Raw genomic sequence first — 20340 nt, forward strand, 5'->3', positions numbered from 1 at the left:
AACAAGAATTGGGGACTAATTTGCACTTGCAAAGGATAGGGATTAATCAAATTTGTTGTGTATGTTTGTTTGGAAGATGTTCTGTCCAATCAATGTTAAAAAATACACACATTTAAATTTAGATGTACATCACATTATCAGGCCCTTCTAGCCCATGAGTCTGTGCTGCCGAAATACACCCATTAATCTAGAAATCAAGGGTGGGAGAAAACCGGAGCACCTGGAAGAAACCCATGCAGACACAGAGAGAACATACAAACTCCTTATAGACAGTGCAGGATTTGAACCCAGGTCACTGGGGTTCTTATAGCGTTGATCCTAATATCTCTTTTCTCCTTGCTAAGATGCCTCATCTCCCTTTCTCCTTGAAAAGACCTTAAAATTCATCTCTGATTCTTTTAGGTTTTTGGTCCTATCATCTACCTCTGAGCTCATTGTCAAACTTTATTCCTAAGTGTTCCAAATCTTCCTCCACAACAAGGACACTACATCAATACATAGCTGAATTTATACACATTTTGACATGGAGAAAAATAAGAAAATTATCTAATTGTCTTGACTTGGAAAAGAAATATAACTGAATGATTTTGAATCTGCTCTCTCTCTTGTGCATGGTACAGGATTCTGGGAACCCAGCTCTTGCTGCCAAAAGATGAAGGCTTTCAGCAATTCCAGAGCAAAGGAAACAGCTCCATGGTAACCAGGACATCACCAACTTTCTGTGAAAGCACCAGTGATATGAAAGAGTAAGCTCTCAAATGATTATGTTCACAGAAGGACAGTTTATGAACTTTCCAATCAGTAATCTTTTGCACAATTTTTATGAAAACCCTTTTCAGTTTTACTTGTTGACCAAATTATGTTAAATTGTATTCTGTTTTGAAATAATTTGGAAATTGCATTGGGTAGTAATAATGGATGATGATTAATGTATGTGTATTACAATCTTCTTTATTATTTTTGTATTAGCTGCTTGTTTTAAATAGATGCTCCTGATAAATTACAGGCAGCACAATCGTAGGTAAAAGGCCAATATATATTGCAGATTATGACAAATGAAACTAAAACAATGATGAAGGCAGTGAGTCTGAAATTGTCTGCAGAAAGAACAGCAAGTTTGTCTTGTGAAATTACAGCGGAATAGTTGATATAGGTGTGTTTGTGTGTGTGGCTGCTCTGTTTTGACGTTCACTTTCTCTTTCTGATGGCTCTTTGTTTTTTTTAATGCTGTTCATCTTTGATTTCTTTCAGTTCTGATGAAAGCTAATGTGTCTGTTCTCCCAGATACTGAATGGCCTGCTGAGTGTTTGCATCTGTTTCTGAGACTGCTCCATTATGCTTGTCCATTGAGAATGCTGGTGTGATTTTTGACTCAGTTTTTGTTTAAATTCATGCATTTTATTTTTATTCTTTTAACAAAAATCAAGTTAAACACTATGAAATTTTTCTGTTGATTGCATTACACTGAATTATATTGACATGGGCCTAGAAATCCTCAACACCTACTAATAGACACAGAGCAGTTCACCAATTGTCTCTGCTGCAGACTTTATTGGAGCTGCAGGCTTTGGGTCCGATTGTCTAGGCTTTGTAAATATTTGAGTTTCGACATCTGTTATCTGGTCCTTTGTTCCAAAGTTCCAGAGGTTGATGGCTAATGGCCATAGACCTGCACTGTGTCCTGGGGTTGGTGCATGTGGATGCTTAGAGAAAAGGGGATTTTACAAGGACATTGCTGGGGGAAGAGGACATGAGTTATAGGGAGAGGTTGGATAGGCTGGGTCTTTATTCCTTAGATTTTACAAGGCTGAGAGGTGATCACATGAGGGGTTATGAAATCACTGAGACATCAACAAAATAAATGCTCAGTCTTTTTGCCCACAGGAGATATTTCTAGATCTAGAGGGCATAAGTTTAAGATGAGAGGAGAGAGATTGTAGAGATATAATATTTTCACTCATAGAGAGGTCTGTACCTTGAATGAACTGCCAGAAGAGACTGTCAGAATGGGCACAGTTTTGATGTCCAAAAGACATTTGGGCAGTTTTATGGGTGGGGAAATGCTTAGAAGGATGTGAAACAAATACAGGTGAATGGGACTAGGTATGGATGAGTTGGCTGAAGAGCTGTATGACTGATAGGATCTCTCATTTGTCATTGAGTTGGTTTCTGAGGCATCTAATGCTGAGTCTGGTCAGTTGTTGGAAAGGAAAACTCATTGAGGCTTGACACAAATGATATATGGATTAGGAAATGCATCAGATATTGGGGGTTTGTATTGATTTTGGATGCGTCATCAGTTCAGAGATTGGAGCCTGGGCTTCTGAATATTTGGCAGGAGGATGGCACATCAGGAGACAAGGTTCTTGGGGAGGGATGTTGTGGGGCTGTGGGCTGGAATATTGGTGAATTGGAGGCATAGCCTTTTAGACAGAGAGGGGAAGTCCAGGACTGGGAGGACTAGTTAATGACTTCCGGCTAGTGACTACATAGTGTAAGGTGTGGTAATTGTGAGCTTCTGCCAGCCTTTACCACTTTCCACTCTTCAACTCAATTTTTCTTTACCAAAGTGGTTTAATCTTGGTTTCTATTATTATTCTCCTGATTATTATGTCTGAAAGAGGAGCCAACTAAGGAGGGTAAAGAAGGTGAAGAGGAAGCCGTTCCCCTTACTTCAGACATAATCTCCAGAATGTGGAATGATGCACTATCAATCACTCGAAAGACTATTATGGAGTAACCAATAGGCTTTTACTCACTTGAGAACTTAGCATATTCCTACTGTTTGGTTGTCCTGCACTGATTAACAGGGGGCTGTGGATTAGTCACTTTTATTTGGGAGCCTGTGGGGAGGGGCCACAGGTACAATTGGCCAATAGGTGTGCTTGGCCAGTAAATTCCACAGTAAATCCCAAGAAATAATGAAAGGATTAACAGCGGCCATGAAGGATGCTATCATGATATTGAAGACAAGTTGGAAAAGGTTTTACGTACAAACCCAGTAACTGAAGAACGTTTGGATGTTGTGGAGTCTGAGTTAATGTCTGTGAACATTTAAATTAAGAGGCTTGAAACTTACTCTAGCCGAGAGCAACTATAAGTTAAAATCGTGAATGGTTGACTTGGAGGGTTGAAGTAGATGCAACAATATTCATATCTTGGGATAAAAAGAAGATATTTTCAAAACTACTCACTGAGGTGTTCAGAGAAGACTTCGGCGCAGCTCCTGCGCTTAATAGAGCAAATCACTCTTGTATCCAAAGCCATCTTCTGGAAGTCACGCAATGTCGGTGATTCTCCGTTTTCATTATTTTCAAGAAAATAAATAGGTCATTCAGGAGGCCCATCGAAATACAGGCAGCCTTTCAGGGCCAACATTTCAGATTTACTGAAGACTTCTGCCCTGAGATTGTGGAAAAGCAGAGAAAATACCTCAAGGTCATGGCAGAATTTTATAATAAAGGTTTCAGACTGGCATTGCTGTATCCGGTGAGGCTGAGGATCATCATGAAAGACGGTTGCGAGAAATTCTTAATTTCTGTGGAGGATGCCCACAAGGTTTTGTCTGACCCTGATCCATTGATGAGTTCAACATTAATTAATTCTTGTTGTTGGAAGTTGTTTCTATTTGGTGGGGGGGGGGGGGGTGGCAGTGTTGGTTCTGAGTCTGTCTTGAATTATTACTTTGTCGGTAGTTTGAACTATTTTGAAGGGGGGGGGTTCTTCTCTTCCATTTTTTGGGATATCTTTATGGGGTGGGTTCTTTTTTTCCTCCTTTGTTATTTGAAAGTTCAAGTTCATCACTTACTGAGTTTGAAAGATTTTTATAAAAAATTTACTGGTTTAATGCCTTTCTAATGCTAATACAGTTATGCATGAGGTTTTAAAAAAAAAATCAGGGTTGCTGAAACTAGATAAGATTGTAGTGCATATGCACTTAGATTGCTAACTTTTATATCAAGCTTGGTAATATCTTTTTGGTTTTATTTCAATAGAATTTATTTTGGCAAGGAAAATTACTAACTATTCAGGGGTTTAAAATACAAGATTTACAGTAGAAGTCAGTGGGGCTAGATGTGCTTTTGAGAGCAGGTTGCAACTCTGGTTGACGACCTTCTGAATAGGGAGGTGTGGAAAGGAGGTTTTTCGTTTAGGGTTGTATGGGATTTTCAAGGTTACTTTCATGTCATGTTTTACTTATTCTATGTTTCAGCATGAGTCAAAGGTAATGGCTTGGAGCAATGGCAGGCACAGCTGGAGCATCTAATTAACAGTAATTAAGTTTCATGATTTCTCCTAGTAAGATCATATCATGGAATATTAAGGGCATGAATTGGACAATTAAATGTCACAGGGTATTTGCCCATGTTAGGCATTTAAAGGCAGATTTTTTTCTAAGAAATTCACATTAGGAACTTTGACAAGGATAGGTTAATATTCAAATGGAAGAGGCAATTATTTCATTCCTCTTCTGATGCTAAAGTCAGGGGAATCTCTATTTTAATTAATCAAGATGCTCCATTTGTACTTCATAACACCATATCAGATCAACAAGTTCCAGTCATTATGATTACAGGTAAAGTATATATAAAATGGTTGAGTTGGTTAATGTGTATGCCCCAAACATTGTTGAGTCGGTATTTTTTTTTGACATTTTTTTCAGCCATACATGATCTAAGTCAGTAATCATTAATTTTTTTGGGGGGTGGCACTTTAATTGTTTTTTAATACTGGTCAAGATCGTTCTTCTTCTAGACTGGCTGTTCTTACCTAATCTGAAACTGTAATTCATTCCTTTTTATCAAATTGGTATTTCAGATGGTTGGCGTTTATATAAAAAAAAAGAAAATTCCTAATAATAGAGAATATTTTTCAAATGTGAATTGTTCATATTCTAGAATTGATTATTTTCTAATAGATAATGTTACAGGCCCAGAGGTCCCCAAAACTCATCAGCAATAGCCAAGACAAATGGTGACTTAAACCAAAGTTGCTTTTAATTTTCTTTAAACATAAGAACAAGATCAAACTTTAACTTATTACTATTAACTTAACTTAACCCCCTTCTAATTCTAAGTACACGTGTATGTAATGTGTGTATAAGTTCAGAAAAGTTCTTTGATTCACAGTCCAATCTCACTTCTCACTCCTCCAAGTTAACTGGTATCAGGCAATTCTTATACTGTGCACAGAATTTAACATTTATGAGTTTCACCAGGCTTTGGTGCTTGAAAGGTAAATGGTTACCGCTCAGCAAGGTTCTTGTCAGTTTTCAGAGTGATTTGTTGCTCACTGAACACACACACAAATTGATTCCTTCCGATCGGCCACTTCAGTGTCTTGCCGAAGAAACTTGCCCCATCAGGGTTTTCCAGATGATAACCTTTATCATTCAGGTAATCACAGAGTTCCTTTCTGTTTCTATTATTTCAAGTGAAACATTATACAGCCTCTTGTATGGATCACAAGGGCTTTGACTAGGCTGAACTAAGAACTCACAACCAGTCTTCAAAATGGGTTTCAAAACCAGTCCCAGCTGCTGCTGCTGAACTGTAGAACTAAATTCTCTCTCTCTCTCTCTCTCTCTCTCTCTCTCTCTCTCTCTCTCTCTCTCTCTCTCTCTCTCTCTCTCTCAGATAAATGCCTGTTTGACTCTCTCTGCTTGAAAAACCACATGACCTATTTAGAACAGCAAACTGCATTCAAATGGACTGCGGCATCGGACCTAAACTTCCAAGTATGTTTATCTGTTGCTTTCCAAAACAATAATCCATTACTCCACAGCATGTCCAATTAACACCTACTTATAAAGTCTCCATAGGCATTCTTCAATGTCTTTGCAAAGGAACTCAGACCCTAGACTGTCTAGCTTGAACAGAGCTCCAGCATTTTAAATGAACTCTGTTTTGAAGTGTTTGTATCTGTGTGTGACCTACACTTAAAAAAACCTGCCACAACATATCTATAAAACATATCTATATACAATATAAAATGTAACATAATCTGTCACAATAACCACTTGATTTCAATGACCAAATCAAGTTAATATCAAAGTATTGTTTTATCTGATCATGCTCCTGTTATTTTGACTTAAAATTTTTCTGACATTCCTTTCACGGAAAGGCATTGACAATTTAAATCTATTTTACTCTTGTAGCAGACTTCAACAGGGATTTTATCTGAAGGCTGCACCTGGCAATTGGAGTCAGGCGACTCAGGCACTTGGATTTGAAAAGCTCAGATCAGCAGAAAGCTGATTGAGCAATAGAGATCAAGTGATCCAGAGAACTTGTGACCCAGGGTGGTATTTATTCATTTCAACTCAGTAGTCTGGAGGGATGGTACCTTTTGGCTGGAATTTCACACAGTACATGCAGCAGTGAGTAGGAAATTTACAACTAGTTAGGTTTTTTTCTTCACTACTAATTTTTCCCCAACTATGTCTAATTTTATTGTATGGGATACAATGAAAGCTTATCTGATAGGGTAAATTATTTCTTATACAGCTAACATTAAGAAGATGACTACTAAGGAAAAATTAAAATTAATTAATCATCAAACAAATCGATTTACAATATGCTTAAGATTAAAATCTGGATTGATATAAAAGTCAAACTTAAAATTAAATTTCATCTCTCTAATTTATTGAACAGCAATTGTTGAGAAATGAATAATTTTTACATCCATGGTGAAAATTGGATAAGCTGCTGTTTAGTCAAGTGAAAGGAATGTCTGCTACAAACAAATTAATAAAATTCAGATGGGATATGGTATGATGACTACAGATTATTTTAAAATAAGCAATACTTTTTGAGAATTCCAACCTTTATATTTCTGAATTTAATCCAGATTTCCTGGACCATCTAAATTTATCCACACTTTCTCAGAATAGACGTACAAGTTTTGAGGCTCCTATTTCTCATGAGGAAATATTACTAGCAATTTCCTCCCTACAATTTGATAAATCTCCAGGACCTGATGGATATTCTGTCGCATTTTATAAATCTTTCTCCAAATAGCTTTTACCTCATTTAGGTTCTGTGATTTATGATTCATTTTAGAAAAAAGGGAAGCTTCCATTATCTTTTAACGAGGCTTATTTATCTCTTATTTTTAAAAAAGGGAAGGACCCTGCTGAATGTGCATTATATAAGCCTATTTCTTGACGTGGATATGAACATTTTGTCCAAAGTTTTGGCCCATAGATGAGAGAATATTTTACCATTGATTATTTCTGAGGACCAAACTGCTTTTATTAATAATTGTTATTCTTGAATATCTTGAATAAGTGAATATCTTACATTTACTCTCTACTCTTACCACTGTACGTGTTCTTTCGTTAGATGCTGAGAATGCTTTTGAATGGATGGAATGGGGCTATTATTTGCCATTTTAGAAAAAAATAATTTTAGTCCAGATTTTATTAAATGGATCGAATTATTATATTCACATCCTACTGCTTCAATTCATATTAACTCGCAATAAAAACATTTTAGGCCTCATCGGGCTTGTCCTTTAAGTCCTTTGCTTTTTGACATGGCACTGGAATCCCTTGTGATTGCTCTTCAGGAGTGTAGATATTTTATGTTTGACTCCATTCCTATATATCCCTGTGAAATCTCTACTTTCCTGAAGATTCCTTGTATGCAGATGAACTTTTGCTTTTTATATCCAATCCTGAAGTTTCTGTACTATTAACTTTATTTGCCCATATTAGTCAGTTTTTTGGCATTAAATCTGCATAAAACTGAATTATTGCCCTTAAAGTGTTCTTTATTAAGATATTCTAAATTCCCTTTTAAGATAGTAAAAGACCAATTTAGTTATTTTGGAATTACAATTACTCGGAATTATGAACACTTATTTAAGGAAAAAAATTCTGTGTTATTTAAGGAGGCCAAAGCATTATTATCAGGATGGTCACCTTTACCTATTATTATGATTGGACGTATCAATTTGATTAAAACTCTTGGAGTTATGGTGCAGGGTTCCTTGAAGGTGGATTCCCAAGTTGACATGGTGGTTAAGAAGGCATTTGGTATGTTTGCCTTCATAAATCATAGCAGAGAGTATAGGAGCTGGGAAGTGATGCTGTGACTGTTCAAGGCGTTGGTGAGGCCAGGTTTGGAGTATTGTGTTCAGTTCTGGTCTTCAAATTATAGTAAGGATATAGATAAGGTGGAGAGGGTGCAGTGAAGATTTGCAAGGATGCGGCTTGGCTTAAAATACCTAGAGTACAGAGAAAGATTGAAGAGGTTAGGACTTTATTCATTGGAAGATAGATGGTTGAGAGGGGATTTGATAGAGGTGTTTAAAATTATGAAGTGAATAAATAGACTAGATGCAAGTAGACTCTTCCCCCCCCCCCCCCCCCGAGAGCAGGGGAGGTTGAAACAAGAGGACACCAGTTTGAAGGTAAGGGGGCAAAATTTTAGGAGAAACATTAGAGGATGCTTCTTCACTCAGAGAGTGGTGGCTGAATGGAATAGTTTTGTGGAGGAAATAGTTGAGGCAGAGTCAATTTTTTCATTTAAGAGGAGGCTGGACATATACATGGGTTGGGGGGTTATGAGCGGAGAATAGGTGGGGGGATCTAGCGGACTTGTTTGAGTGAACCGGCGTAGACTTGAAGGGCCAAGATGGCCTGTTTCCATGCCATAACTATTATATGGTTATAAATTGCCCAAAAGATAAAGCTCCCGGTTGTCTGCAAAGGCTACCCAGTTATCTTTATTAGTAATTCAGTAATATCCTGCCAGAAAGGTCTCACCCTGACACACGACTATGTACAAACATTCCTATTTCTATTCCACATCTAAAACACATCTCCAATATTTCTGATTTTGATTTGTGTAATTTCTGTGGTGTGAGGTATAGCTAATGTAGAAAATTATATTGTACTAATCCATATCTTGCATTTATAAATTGATGTCATGCTACCCAAACACCAATCAGAGCAGCATCTTTCCATTATTGCAACTCCTAAATCTGACTCCCATCTCTCTCTCTCCCCCTCTCTCTCTCCCCACTCTCTCCCCCACTCTCTCTCCCCCACTCTCTCTCCCCCACTCTCTCTCCCCCCCTCTCTCTCCCCCCTCTCTCTCCCCCCTCTCTCTCCCCCCTCTCTCTCCCCCCTGCTCTCTCCCCCCTCCCTCTCCCCCCTCCCTCTCCCCCCCCTCTCCCCCCTCCCTCTCCCCCTCTCTCTCTGCCCCCTCTCTCTCCCCCTCTCTCTCCCCCCCCCACTCTCTCCCCCCCACTCTCTCTCCCCCACTCTCTCTCCCCCCTCTCTCTCCCCCCCTCTCTCTCCCCCCTCTCTCTCCCCCCCGCTCTCTCCCCCCTCCCTCTTCCCCTCCCTCTCCCCCCTCCCTCTCCCCCTCTCTCTCTGCCCCTCTCACTCCCCCCCTCTCACTCCCCCCCACTCTCTCCCCCCCACTCTCTCCCCCACTCTCTCTCCCCTCTCTCTCTGCCCCTCTCTCTCCCCCACTCTCTCTCCCCCCCACTCTCCTCCCCCCCACTCTCTCCCCCCCTCCCTCTTCCCCTCCCTCTCCCCTCTCTCTCTGCCCCCTCTCTCTCCCTTCTCTCTCCCCCCACTCTCTCCCCCCCACTCTCTCTCCCCCTCCCTCTCCCCTCTCTCTCTGCCCCTCTCTCTCCCCCTCTCACTCCCCCCCACTCTCTCTCCCCCCACTCTCTCTCCCCCACTCTCTCTCCCCCACTCTCTCTCCCCACTCTCTCTCCCCCCTCTCTCTCCCCCCCTCTCTCTACCCCCCCTCTCTCCCCCCCTCTCTCTCCCCCCTCTCTCTCCCCTCCCCCCCCCTCTCTCTCCCCCCCTCTCTCTCCCCCCCTCTCTCTCCCCCCCTCTCTCTCCCCCTCTCTCTCCCCCTCTCTCTCCCCCCCTCTCTCCCCCCCCTCTCTCTCCCCCCCTCTCTCTCCCCCCCTCTCTCTCCCCCTCTCTCTCCCCCCTCTCTCTCCCCCTCTCTCTCCCCTCTCTCTCCCCCCTCTCTCCTCCCCCCTCTCTCTCCCCCCCTCTCTCACCCCCCTCTCTCTCCCCCTCTCTCTCCCCCCCTCTCTCTCCCCCTCTCTCTCCCCCCTCTCTCCACCTCCCTCACCCACCTCTCCTCCACCTCCCTCTCCCCCCTCCCTCTCCCCCCTCCCTCTCCCCCCTCTCTCTCCCCCTCACTCTCCACTCCCCTCTCTCTCCCCCCTCTCTCTCCCCCCTCTCTCTCCCCCTCTCTCTCCCCCTCTCTCTCCCCCCTCTCTCTCCCACCCCCTCTCTCTCCCCCCCTCTCACTCCCCCCCTCTCTCTCCCCCCTCTCTCTTCCCCTCTCTCACCCCCCCTCTCTCTCCCCCCTCTCCTCCCCCCTCTCTCTCCCTCTCTCTCCCCCCCTCTCTCTCCCCCCCTCTCTCCCCCCTCCTCTCCTCTCTCTCCCTCTCTCTCCCCCCTCTCTCTCCCCCCTCTCTCACCCCCCTCCTCTCCCCCTCTCACTCCCCTCTCTCTCCCCCTTCTCTCCCCCCCCTCTCTCCCCCCTCTCTCTCCCCCCTCTCCCCCCTCTCTCTCCCCCCCTCTCTCTCCCCCCCTCTCTCTCCCCCCCTCTCTCTCCCCCGCCTCTCTCTCCCCTCTCTCTCCCCCGCTCTTCCCCCTCTCTTCCCCCCTCCCCCCTCTCTTCCCCCTCTCTCCCCCTCTCTCCCCCCCTCTCTCCCCCTCTCTCTCCCCCCCTCTCTCTCCCCCCCTCTCCCCCCCTCTCTTCCCCCCTCTCTCTTCCCCCCCTCTCTCTCCCCCCCTCTCTCTTCCCCCCCTCTCTCTTCCCCCCCTCTCTCCCCCCCTCTCTATTCCCCCCCTGTCTTCCCCCCTCTCTCTTCCCCCTCTCTCTTCCCCCCTCTCTCTTCCCCCCTCTCTCTTCCCCCCTCTCTCTTCCCCCCTCTCTCTTCCCCCCCTCTCTCTTCCCCCCTCTCTCTCTTCCCCCCTCTCTCTTCCCTCCCCTCTCTCTTCCCCCTCTCTCTCTTCCCCCTCTCTCTCTTCCCCCTCTCTCTCTTCCCCCTCTCTCTCTTCCCCCTCTCTCTCTTCCCCCTCTCTCTCTTCCCCCTCTCTCTCTTCCCCCCCTCTCTCTCTTCCCCTCTCTCTCTCTTCCCCCTCTCTCTCCCCCTTCTCTCTCCCCCCCCTCTCTCTCTCTCCCCCTTCTCTCTCTCTCCCCTCTCTCTCTCTTCCCCCCCTCTCTCTTCCCCCTCTCTCTTCCCCCTCTCTCTCTCCCCCCCTCTCTCTCTTCCCCTCTCTCTCTTCCCCCTCTCTCTCTCTTCCCCCCCTCTCTTCTTAGTCTCTTTCTTTTTTTCTTTTTCTTCTTCTAGTTTTTTCTTTTTTTTCCCTTTTTTATCTTTTTTTCTCTTTTTTTTTTTTTTTTTCTTCTTTTTTTTCTTTTCTTTTTCTTCTGCTCTTTTTCTTTTTTGCTCTCTTCCCCCCTCTCTCTCTTCCCCTCTCTCTCTCTTCCCTCTCTCTCTCTCTCTTCCCCTCTCTCGCTCTTCTCCCCCTCTCGCTCTTCCCCCCTCTCGCTCTTCCCCCCCTCTCGCTCCCCCCTCTTCGCTCCCCTCTCGCTTCCCCCCTCGCTCCTCCCCCCCCCCCCTCGCTCCTCCCCCCCCTCGCTCCTCCCCCCCCTCGCTCTTCCCCCCCCCCCTCGCTCTTCATCAACATATCTTATAGCTTTGTCATTACCGTAAATTCAATATTTTGTTACTGTGACAGAGTATACAGATATGTTTCTGGGAGATAAATTGGGAAAGGTATATTAGAGTCGATCACATGCAAACACTTTAAAACAGATCTTATTTGAAATACTGGAGACATAGTGGCTTCTCGACCTTTTTGCAAGAGCTTTTGAAGAGTGCTCAAGAGATGATACTAATGGATTATTGTTTATCAGGCAACAGATTAAAGAGCAGGCTGGAGCCACTGTTGTCTGAAAGGTGAATTTGCTGTGGTAAGAGGGTCATGGGTTTTGTAAGCAGAGAGAGTCAAACAGGCTTTCTCTCAGTCTTTCTCTTAGTGTGAGAGAGAGAGAGATAGAAGCAGAGATCACTTGACAGTGTCAGCCAGCAGAAGTTTCTGGGACTGGAACAGGACAAGCTGGCAAGAAGCCCAGTTTGGAAGATGGCCTAGTCACAGCCCTTGTGATTCATGCAAGAGGAGAGGATTGGCTGTCTATTGTTTCACTTGGAATAAGTGAAACTGAAAGGAACTCTGTGGTGACCTGAAAGAAAGAGGTTATCATTTGGAGAACCTTGATGGGGCAAGTTTTGTCAGCAGGACACTGAGGTGACTGATGGAAGTACCTCAGTTGTGGATGTCCTAGGACAACACATCTCTCTCTGAAAATCAACAAGAGCCTTCCTGAGCGGTAACCATTTACCTTTCGAGCACCAAAGTCTGGTGAAGATACATAAATGTTAAATTCTGTGCACAGATTAAGAATTACCTGCAACCAGTGAACTTGGAGGAATGAGAAATGAGATTGGACTGTGAACCAAAGAATTTTTCTGAACTTACACACACATTACATAAATGTGCACTTTGAATTAGAAGAGGGTTAAGTTAGGTTAAGTTAATAATAGATAAGTTAAAGTTTTATTATGTTTTCATGTCTAAAGATAATTAAAAGCAACTTTTGTTTAAGTAACCATTCATCTTGATAAATATCTCTTGCTACTGGGTTTATGGGTCCTCTGGGCTCGTATCATTTTATGGGTTTGCATGTGACTTACTCTAAAAAACCTTTCCCATTTTATCTCCCAGAAACATATATATATGTACTCTGTCACATTACCCAGATTCATAGGCAGTAGTATATTTTTACATAATGGTGTCCTCAATGATATACCTGCTTTTTTCCTGGTTCAATCATTTATTTCTTGCCTTATTGAACTCCATGAGGAGTGACTGTTTTCTTCAAAGAAAAATGATGGAAATCTTGCTTCTACTAATAGATGATACTTCTTAAAATCCAGATGTCTAAGTCCTCCCAGTTTATAGTCCCATGTTAACTTTTCCAGTGTAATTCTTGGTAGTTTGTTATTCCATAGGAATTGTCTTATATAATTATATAATAATTTGAAGAAAAATTTAATGCAAAAGACAACGATTGAAAGAGATGTAATCAGCAGATTTTTATTTCTGTAAATCTTTTCTAATTTTTCTTGTAGAGGGTATAATTAAGCTTTTATAATTTCTGTAAATTATTGTCATTATTCTTAAATATTTAATTCCATCTGTCTTCTATTTAAATCTATTATTTTTTTGGTATCTTTCATAATCAAAATTCTGCAATGGCATTATCTCACTTTTATCCATATTTATTTTATATCCTGATATTCTCCATATTTTTCTAATATTGTTTGTTACCAGTGATTCAGCTGGGTTAGACAGATGGAATAGCACATAATCAGCAAATAAACTAATTTTATGTTCCTTTATAATTTTGAAGCCCTTAATATGTGGATCTCTTCTTGGAAATTCTGCCAGATGTTCAAAATCTAGATGAATAGTGCTGGTAATGGAGGTCACCCCTTTCTACTCAAGAGAAAAATAGATGACATTTGTTTATTAGTTATAATTTTAGCTTGTGGCTTATGATAGACAGTTTTTTTAATCCAATTTATCCATTTTCTACCTACACCAAATTTTTCCAGTGTTTTAAATAAGAAAGACCATTCTCGTCAATTGAATATCTATTTTGCATCTAAAGAAATAGTTATGTTTGGATTCAACCTTAATTTTGCCATAAATTATTGAATAATCTACCTAGTCTATTTGAAGAATGCCTTCTTTAACAAATCCACCTGATCTGGATGCATTAATTTTCATATATACTCGCCCAATCTATTGTCTAGTGGATTTGCTAGACATTTATAGTCTGTATGATTCCCGCAATGGAGAGCACGTTGCTCTCCATTGCAGGCAAAATCTTCGCTAGGATTCTACTAAATAGAATAATACCTAGTGTCGCCGAGAATATTCTCCCAGAATCACAGTGCGGCTTTCGCGCAAACAGAGGAACCACTGACATGGTCTTTGCCCTCAGACAGCTCCAGGAAAAGTGCAGAGAACAAAACAAAGGACTCTACATCACCTTTGTTGACCTCACCAAAGCCTTCGACACCGTGAGCAGGAAAGGGCTTTGGCAAATACTAGAGCGCATCGGATGTCCCCCAAAGTTCCTCAACATGATTATCCAACTGCACGAAAACCAACAAGGTCGGGTCAGATACAGCAATGAGCTCTCTGAACCCTTCTCCATTAACAATGGCGTGAAGCAAGGCTGTGTTCTCGCACCAACCCTCTTTTCAATCTTCTTCAGCATGATGCTGAACCAAGCCATGAAAGACCCCAACAATGAAGACGCTGTTTACATCCGGTACCGCACGGATGGCAGTCTCTTCAATCTGAGACGCCTGCAAGCTCACACCAAGACACAAGAGAAACTTGTCCGTGAACTACTCTTTGCAGATGATGCCGCTTTAGTTGCCCATTCAGAGCCAGCTCTTCAGCGCTTGACGTCCTGCTTTGCGGAAACTGCCAAAATGTTTGGCCTGGAAGTCAGCCTGAAGAAAACTGAGGTCCTCCATCAGCCAGCTCCCCACCATGACTACCAGCCCCCCCACATCTCCATCGGGCACACAAAACTCAAAACGGTCAATCAGTTTACCTATCTCGGCTGCACCATTTCATCAGATGCAAGGATCGACAATGAGATAAACAACAGACTCGCCAAGGCAAATAGCGCCTTTGGAAGACTACACAAAAGAGTCTGGAAAAACAACCAACTGAAAAACCTCACAAAGATAAGCGTATACAGAGCCGTTGTCATACCCACACTCCTGTTCGGCTCCGAATCATGGGTCCTCTACCGGCACCACCTACGGCTCCTAGAACGCTTCCACCAGCGTTGTCTCCGCTCCATCCTCAACATCCATTGGAGCGCTTACACCCCTAACGTCGAAGTACTCGAGATGGCAGAGGTCGACAGCATTGAGTCCACGCTGCTGAAGATCCAGCTGCGCTGGATGGGTCACGTCTCCAGAATGGAGGACCATCGCCTTCCCAAGATCGTGTTATATGGCGAGCTCTCCACTGGCCACCGTGACAGAGGTGCACCAAAGAAAAGGTACAAGGACTGCCTAAAGAAATCTCTTGGTGCCTGCCACATTGACCACCGCCAGTGGGCTGATAACGCCTCAAACCGTGCATCTTGGCGCCTCGCAGTTTGGCGGGCAGCAACCTCCTTTGAAGAAGACCGCAGAGTCCACCTCACTGACAAAAGGCAAAGGAGGAAAAACCCAACACCCAACCCCAACCAACCAATATTCCCTTGCAACCGCTGCAATCGTGTCTGCCTGTCCCGCATCGGACTTGTCAGCCACAAACGAGCCTGCAGCTGACGTGGACTTTTTACCCCCTCCATAAATCTTCGTCCGCGAAGCCAAGCCAAAGAAGAAGATAGTCTGTATTCAGAAGTGATATTGGTCTGTATGATGAAGTTTTTAGTGAGTCTCTACCTTTTTTTGGTAGCACTGTAATTATAGCAGTTGAAAAAGTTTACGGGAAGGTTTGGGTCTCTACTGCCTGGTCCAACACATCCATCAAAAAGGGTGTCAACAGATCTTTAAATTGTCTATAGAACTCGGGAGGGAACCCATCTTCCCCTGGGGTCTTATTAGCTTGCAAAGAACCCAGAGCTTTTTCTATTTCTTCCTTTGTTAAAGGTGCATCTAAATCATCTATTTTCTCTCCCAGTTTAGGAAGTTCAACATTTGTTAAAAATTCTTCCATCTTGTTTTCATCTACTAATTGTGATGTATATAGTTTCATGTTGTTTGCAGTCATCATTCTGGATAACTCCTCTGCTTTAACCTGCCAAGATGACTCTTTATGCACCTGTTCTCCTAGTTCATAATATTTTTGTTTAGTTATTGATATCATTTTTTCCATTTTGTATATATTTGCAGTGTATTATATTGTAACTTTTTGTTCTCTATTATTCTATATTTTACTTGTGTTCCTGATATTTTTTCCAATTTTGTTTTATCCTTCTCTATAACTTTAAGTCTCATGCATATTCTCACTTAAAAATTTTAGTGTAAGAAATAATTTGTCCCATCAAATAAGCTTTAAGAGTATCCCATATTAGAAAACTGTTGTCAGTGGAAGGAAAATTGTTTTCTCAAAATATTTCTATCTGTCTCTTAAATTTACAAAAAATCTTTCCTTTTTAATAATGCACCATTAAGGTGCCACCTGTACATACTTTCATGCTTTATCATTATTGTGATAGTTAATGTTAATGGCAAATGATCTGATAGAAGTCTTGCCAAATACTCAATTTTTACCACTCTACTTTGTAACTGAGCAGGCATTATCGGATTGACATACAAGTCAATCCTTGTGTGTGAGTCATGTACCCTTGAGTAGAATGAATAGTCTCTTTCTAAGGGATTGAGCCTCTTCCATATATCAATTAGATTTAAATCCTTCATAAATGATAGTGTCATTTTTGTAGCTTTCGCCCTTGTTATTGTTCTCACTGACTTGTCCAATATTGGATCTAAACAAAAATTGAAATATCCTCCAATCAATATATTTTGCCTTCCCCCTGTAGATTTTTAAAAGATATCCTTCATAAAGATTTCATTGTCATAATTTGGGGCATAAATATTCATAAACATTCATGATTCTGCATAAATTTTATAGTATGCCATTAAAAATCATCCAGCTTGATCAGTTAATATCTCTTCTATTATTTTTGGTATACTTTTATTAATTAAAATCTTGCTTTTGATCCAAATGAAGATGATATTACTTGCTTCATGAATCCTCTTTTCAATTTTGCATGTTCCAATTTGGTAAGATGTGTTTAATGTAAAAAGATTATATCTGCCTTTAATTTTTTTTCTCTTCAACCACCCATTAATTCCATTAACATTAAAACTAATAAATCTCTGCCCTGATAGTGAGGTATACATAGAGCCCTGAAAGTGCACAAAAAAGCCAACGGAATCTCTTGAGGAAGAAGAACTCCTCCCTTTAGCGCCATCTTGTTATGGTACTCCTTCTCCCCCTTAGACCCGGGATCTCCACCCTGCTACCACTTTTCCCAGATGTTTTTCTTTTAATGAGCTCTCCATGAGCATTTCTATAAACTTTGCTTTTAAACAATAAATACAAGATGGTTCAACAAAGATTAAAAAAAAATACAACTTTCACTACTTGGTTCAATTATAAATATTTTCACAATCTACTCTCTCAACAACCTTAATTTTTTTTTTACAAATTTTTCAGAAAGTGTTCCACCTCATTCTTGGTCTTGAAAAATTGTTGGTTCCCTTCTGCTACTTCGACCCTCAAAGTTGCAGGATACATCATTGAGTATTTCAAGTTTTTACCATGTAGTTATCTTTTCACATCTACAAATTCTTCTCTTTGTTTAATCAAGGTCAGGCTAAAGTCTTTAAAAAAAAAAGTACCTTTTTATGATCAACCTCGGGCGGGCCATTATCCTGCTTAAAGTAATTATATGCTGCTCCCAGAATTATCTCTGGTTCTCGGTAGCTATAAAATCTCACCAGAGTTGGTCTTGGTTTCAGATTGCCGGCTCTTCTGGGTCAGATTGTTGGAGCTCTCTCGATATTCAGTTTTTCTCCAAATTTGTCTTCTCCCAACAATTGTGCGATCCATTTAAAAAAAATGTTCACAGGGTCTCTTCTCTCTTCCTTCATTTCAGTGATTTGGACATTATTCCATCGACTGAAGTTCTCCATTTGGTCAATTTTGTCCAGCCGTCCTTGTTTATCCAACTCACATCCTTAGGCTTATTTTTCAAAGCCTCAAGTTAGTCATTTTTTTTTTCAGTTCAGTATCTGCTCGACCCATTCTCTACATCAGATCTTCAACAATCTCTTTTATTTCTGTCATTTTTTCCGTCATATCTCTCATCACTGTTTCAACGCTTATGAATCGGTTACATAAATTCTCTATTTTTTCCAGGATGATGCTCAATTCTTGTCCATTTTTACCTGGTTCTGCCAGTCCTGTTGCCATTTTTGCACTGCTCCCTTTTGGACTTGCACCTGATATTCCCCGTTGAATAGGAAGTTCTTCAGTTTATGTTCTCAGCTGCCTTGGCTTCTTCGTACTAGTTTTATCCATTTTTGATAAAGAAAATCTTGATTTTCAAGTTTGACCACCAAAACACATCTAAGTCCTTCTCACGGCCACGTCCCCGAGACAAACGTTCTTGATTTACTTTTTGACTTACTTAGAGGCTCAATATCAATTATTTACAATAGTTTGTTTGACTTGAGAATAACCTCGCTGGTTAAGATCAAGAATGATTGGGAACTTGACTTGAATTTATCACTTTTTGATGAGGATTGGATACTATTTATAATCTGATTAATGAGACCTCTTTCTGTGCACAACATTGTTGCAATTCAAGGTGGTCCACAGGCTATATATATCTACAGTCAAATTATCTAATTTTTTTTATTGATCCATTTTGTGACAAATGTAAAATTTTTACGGCTTTATTGATTCATATGTTCTGGGGTTGCTCTAGTTGAGAAAAAATTTGGAAAAACATTTTTAAGATCAGAGTAGAACCCTGCCCCTTAATTGCTTTATTTTGACATCAACTCAAAATGAATTTTATCTTTCATTTGTGATAGCTAGATGGGTAATTTTGATAAAATGGAAAGACAACACTCCACCTACTCTTATTCAATTGTTACACAAGGTCACGTCTTACCTTAGTTTGGAAAAACATCAGACATACTATTAGAAATGTAAAGTCTAATTTCCATAAGACATGGGGCCAATTGGTGGATTATTATCATAATCTAAAGAACTAAGGTGTTTGGATGCTCCAGTGATGCGCTGTCTGGTTTCTAGTTCACTTGATTCTCATGTACATTTTTTATTTTACTTAAACTTGTTTGATTAAGGGTTTGATTAAATAAGGGTTTGATTAAAATGTTGTTTCTCTTTTGATACTATATTAGATAAGTGTTTGTTTCATTGAGAATTGTAAGCATTTATTATATTATAGAAATGTGAAAATAATGTATGAGAATAGTAAATTCCTTTTTTTAAATAAGGGTATTTTTTAAAAATATAACTTAACCTGAAAATAAATTATATTTTCTTCGATTTTTCATTTTCTTTTTACCCCTGGATTTTCTTTTTCTTTCTTAACATTATTAAGTTTTGATATTATGAAAATTGTGGTTTGGAGTTTGGAATTCAGTTCACATTTTGAGAAAATTTCTTAAATATAATTGGAATATTGTATAAGTGAAATGTTTAATGGTTATCCCTAATCCTAAACTTAAAGCTATAGGTAAGATTTTAATAAGAAAAGAAATATAGTTTTGATTTACAATTTATGTTCGTTTCATAATACGAATGGTGTATTCTGTGTAATGGTTTATATCATTTTACTGGTTTATACCTTTCGGTGTATAAGTTTTTCATTAAAATCAATAAAAATATTTTATAGAAATAAGTTTCTTGATGGGGTGGTAATACAATTGTATTTCTAGACATAAGCATTGAATAAATTTTTCTTGAAGGTGTTTTGTTTTCTCCTTTTTCAGACTTAGCCTTTCAGGAGTTCGTCTGCTTCCAGCACCATCTCCCTTCCATGGCTCAAACTCCACCATGTGTTCCCTTGACTCAGATTGCTCTGTTTTCTCATTCCTAGAAGAAGAGATTTATGATGAGGATGGAAAAATTGAGGAGTATTTAGCCTATGACAGTAAAGAATGGTAAGTGGGTGTATAGCAGAATATATAAGGAAGGAATGCACACTTTATAGTGTGCTTACAAACATACAGACTATTTAAGTGATAATTAAATTGATGGTGCATATAACAATTGCTTTACTGCTTTTAGGAAAGGGTTCAGATTAATCTTTGCAACGTACTTGTTTCAACTTTTTCTCAATTCTGATGGAAGGTCATCTTGCTGAAACATTAACTCTGTTTCTCTCACCATGGATGCTGCCTGACGTGCTGAGAGTTTTGTTTTATATTTCTGGTCTTGGCGATATGAACTCTGCAGGATCAGGGAGATGTTTCCTGATCTCAATCATTTATGACATGGATGAGGTGGTGGTGGTGGTGTGTCTGGTGTCTTCAAAACTGAGGATGAGATGTAATTTTTGATTTCCCTACTCTGACCTAGTAGCATGAAGCCCAGTATGTTGTAACCTCATCTCTAGTTCCCAGTATTTTCCACATAAAATGAGCAAGATATACCAGGTTGGATTGAAGTGAAATATTAAATTGGATGTAAACACTGACCGA

The 20340-nt window shown here is 40.7% G+C and overlaps 1 protein-coding gene across 1 annotated transcript in view; it reads left to right on the top strand.

The window, feature by feature from the left end:
- LOC138756697 (protein FAM149A-like) overlaps positions 1 to 20340 on the top strand; it is a 174309-nt gene that overhangs the window by 87087 nt on the left and 66882 nt on the right. The window contains 2 exon segments of the mRNA XM_069923084.1: positions 621 to 746; positions 19630 to 19800. Coding sequence (XP_069779185.1) covers positions 621 to 746; positions 19630 to 19800 — 297 coding nt within the window.

This window comes from Narcine bancroftii, chromosome 3 (assembly GCF_036971445.1).
Source record: "Narcine bancroftii isolate sNarBan1 chromosome 3, sNarBan1.hap1, whole genome shotgun sequence".
In the NCBI taxonomy this organism is placed as follows: Eukaryota; Metazoa; Chordata; class Chondrichthyes; order Torpediniformes; family Narcinidae; genus Narcine; species Narcine bancroftii.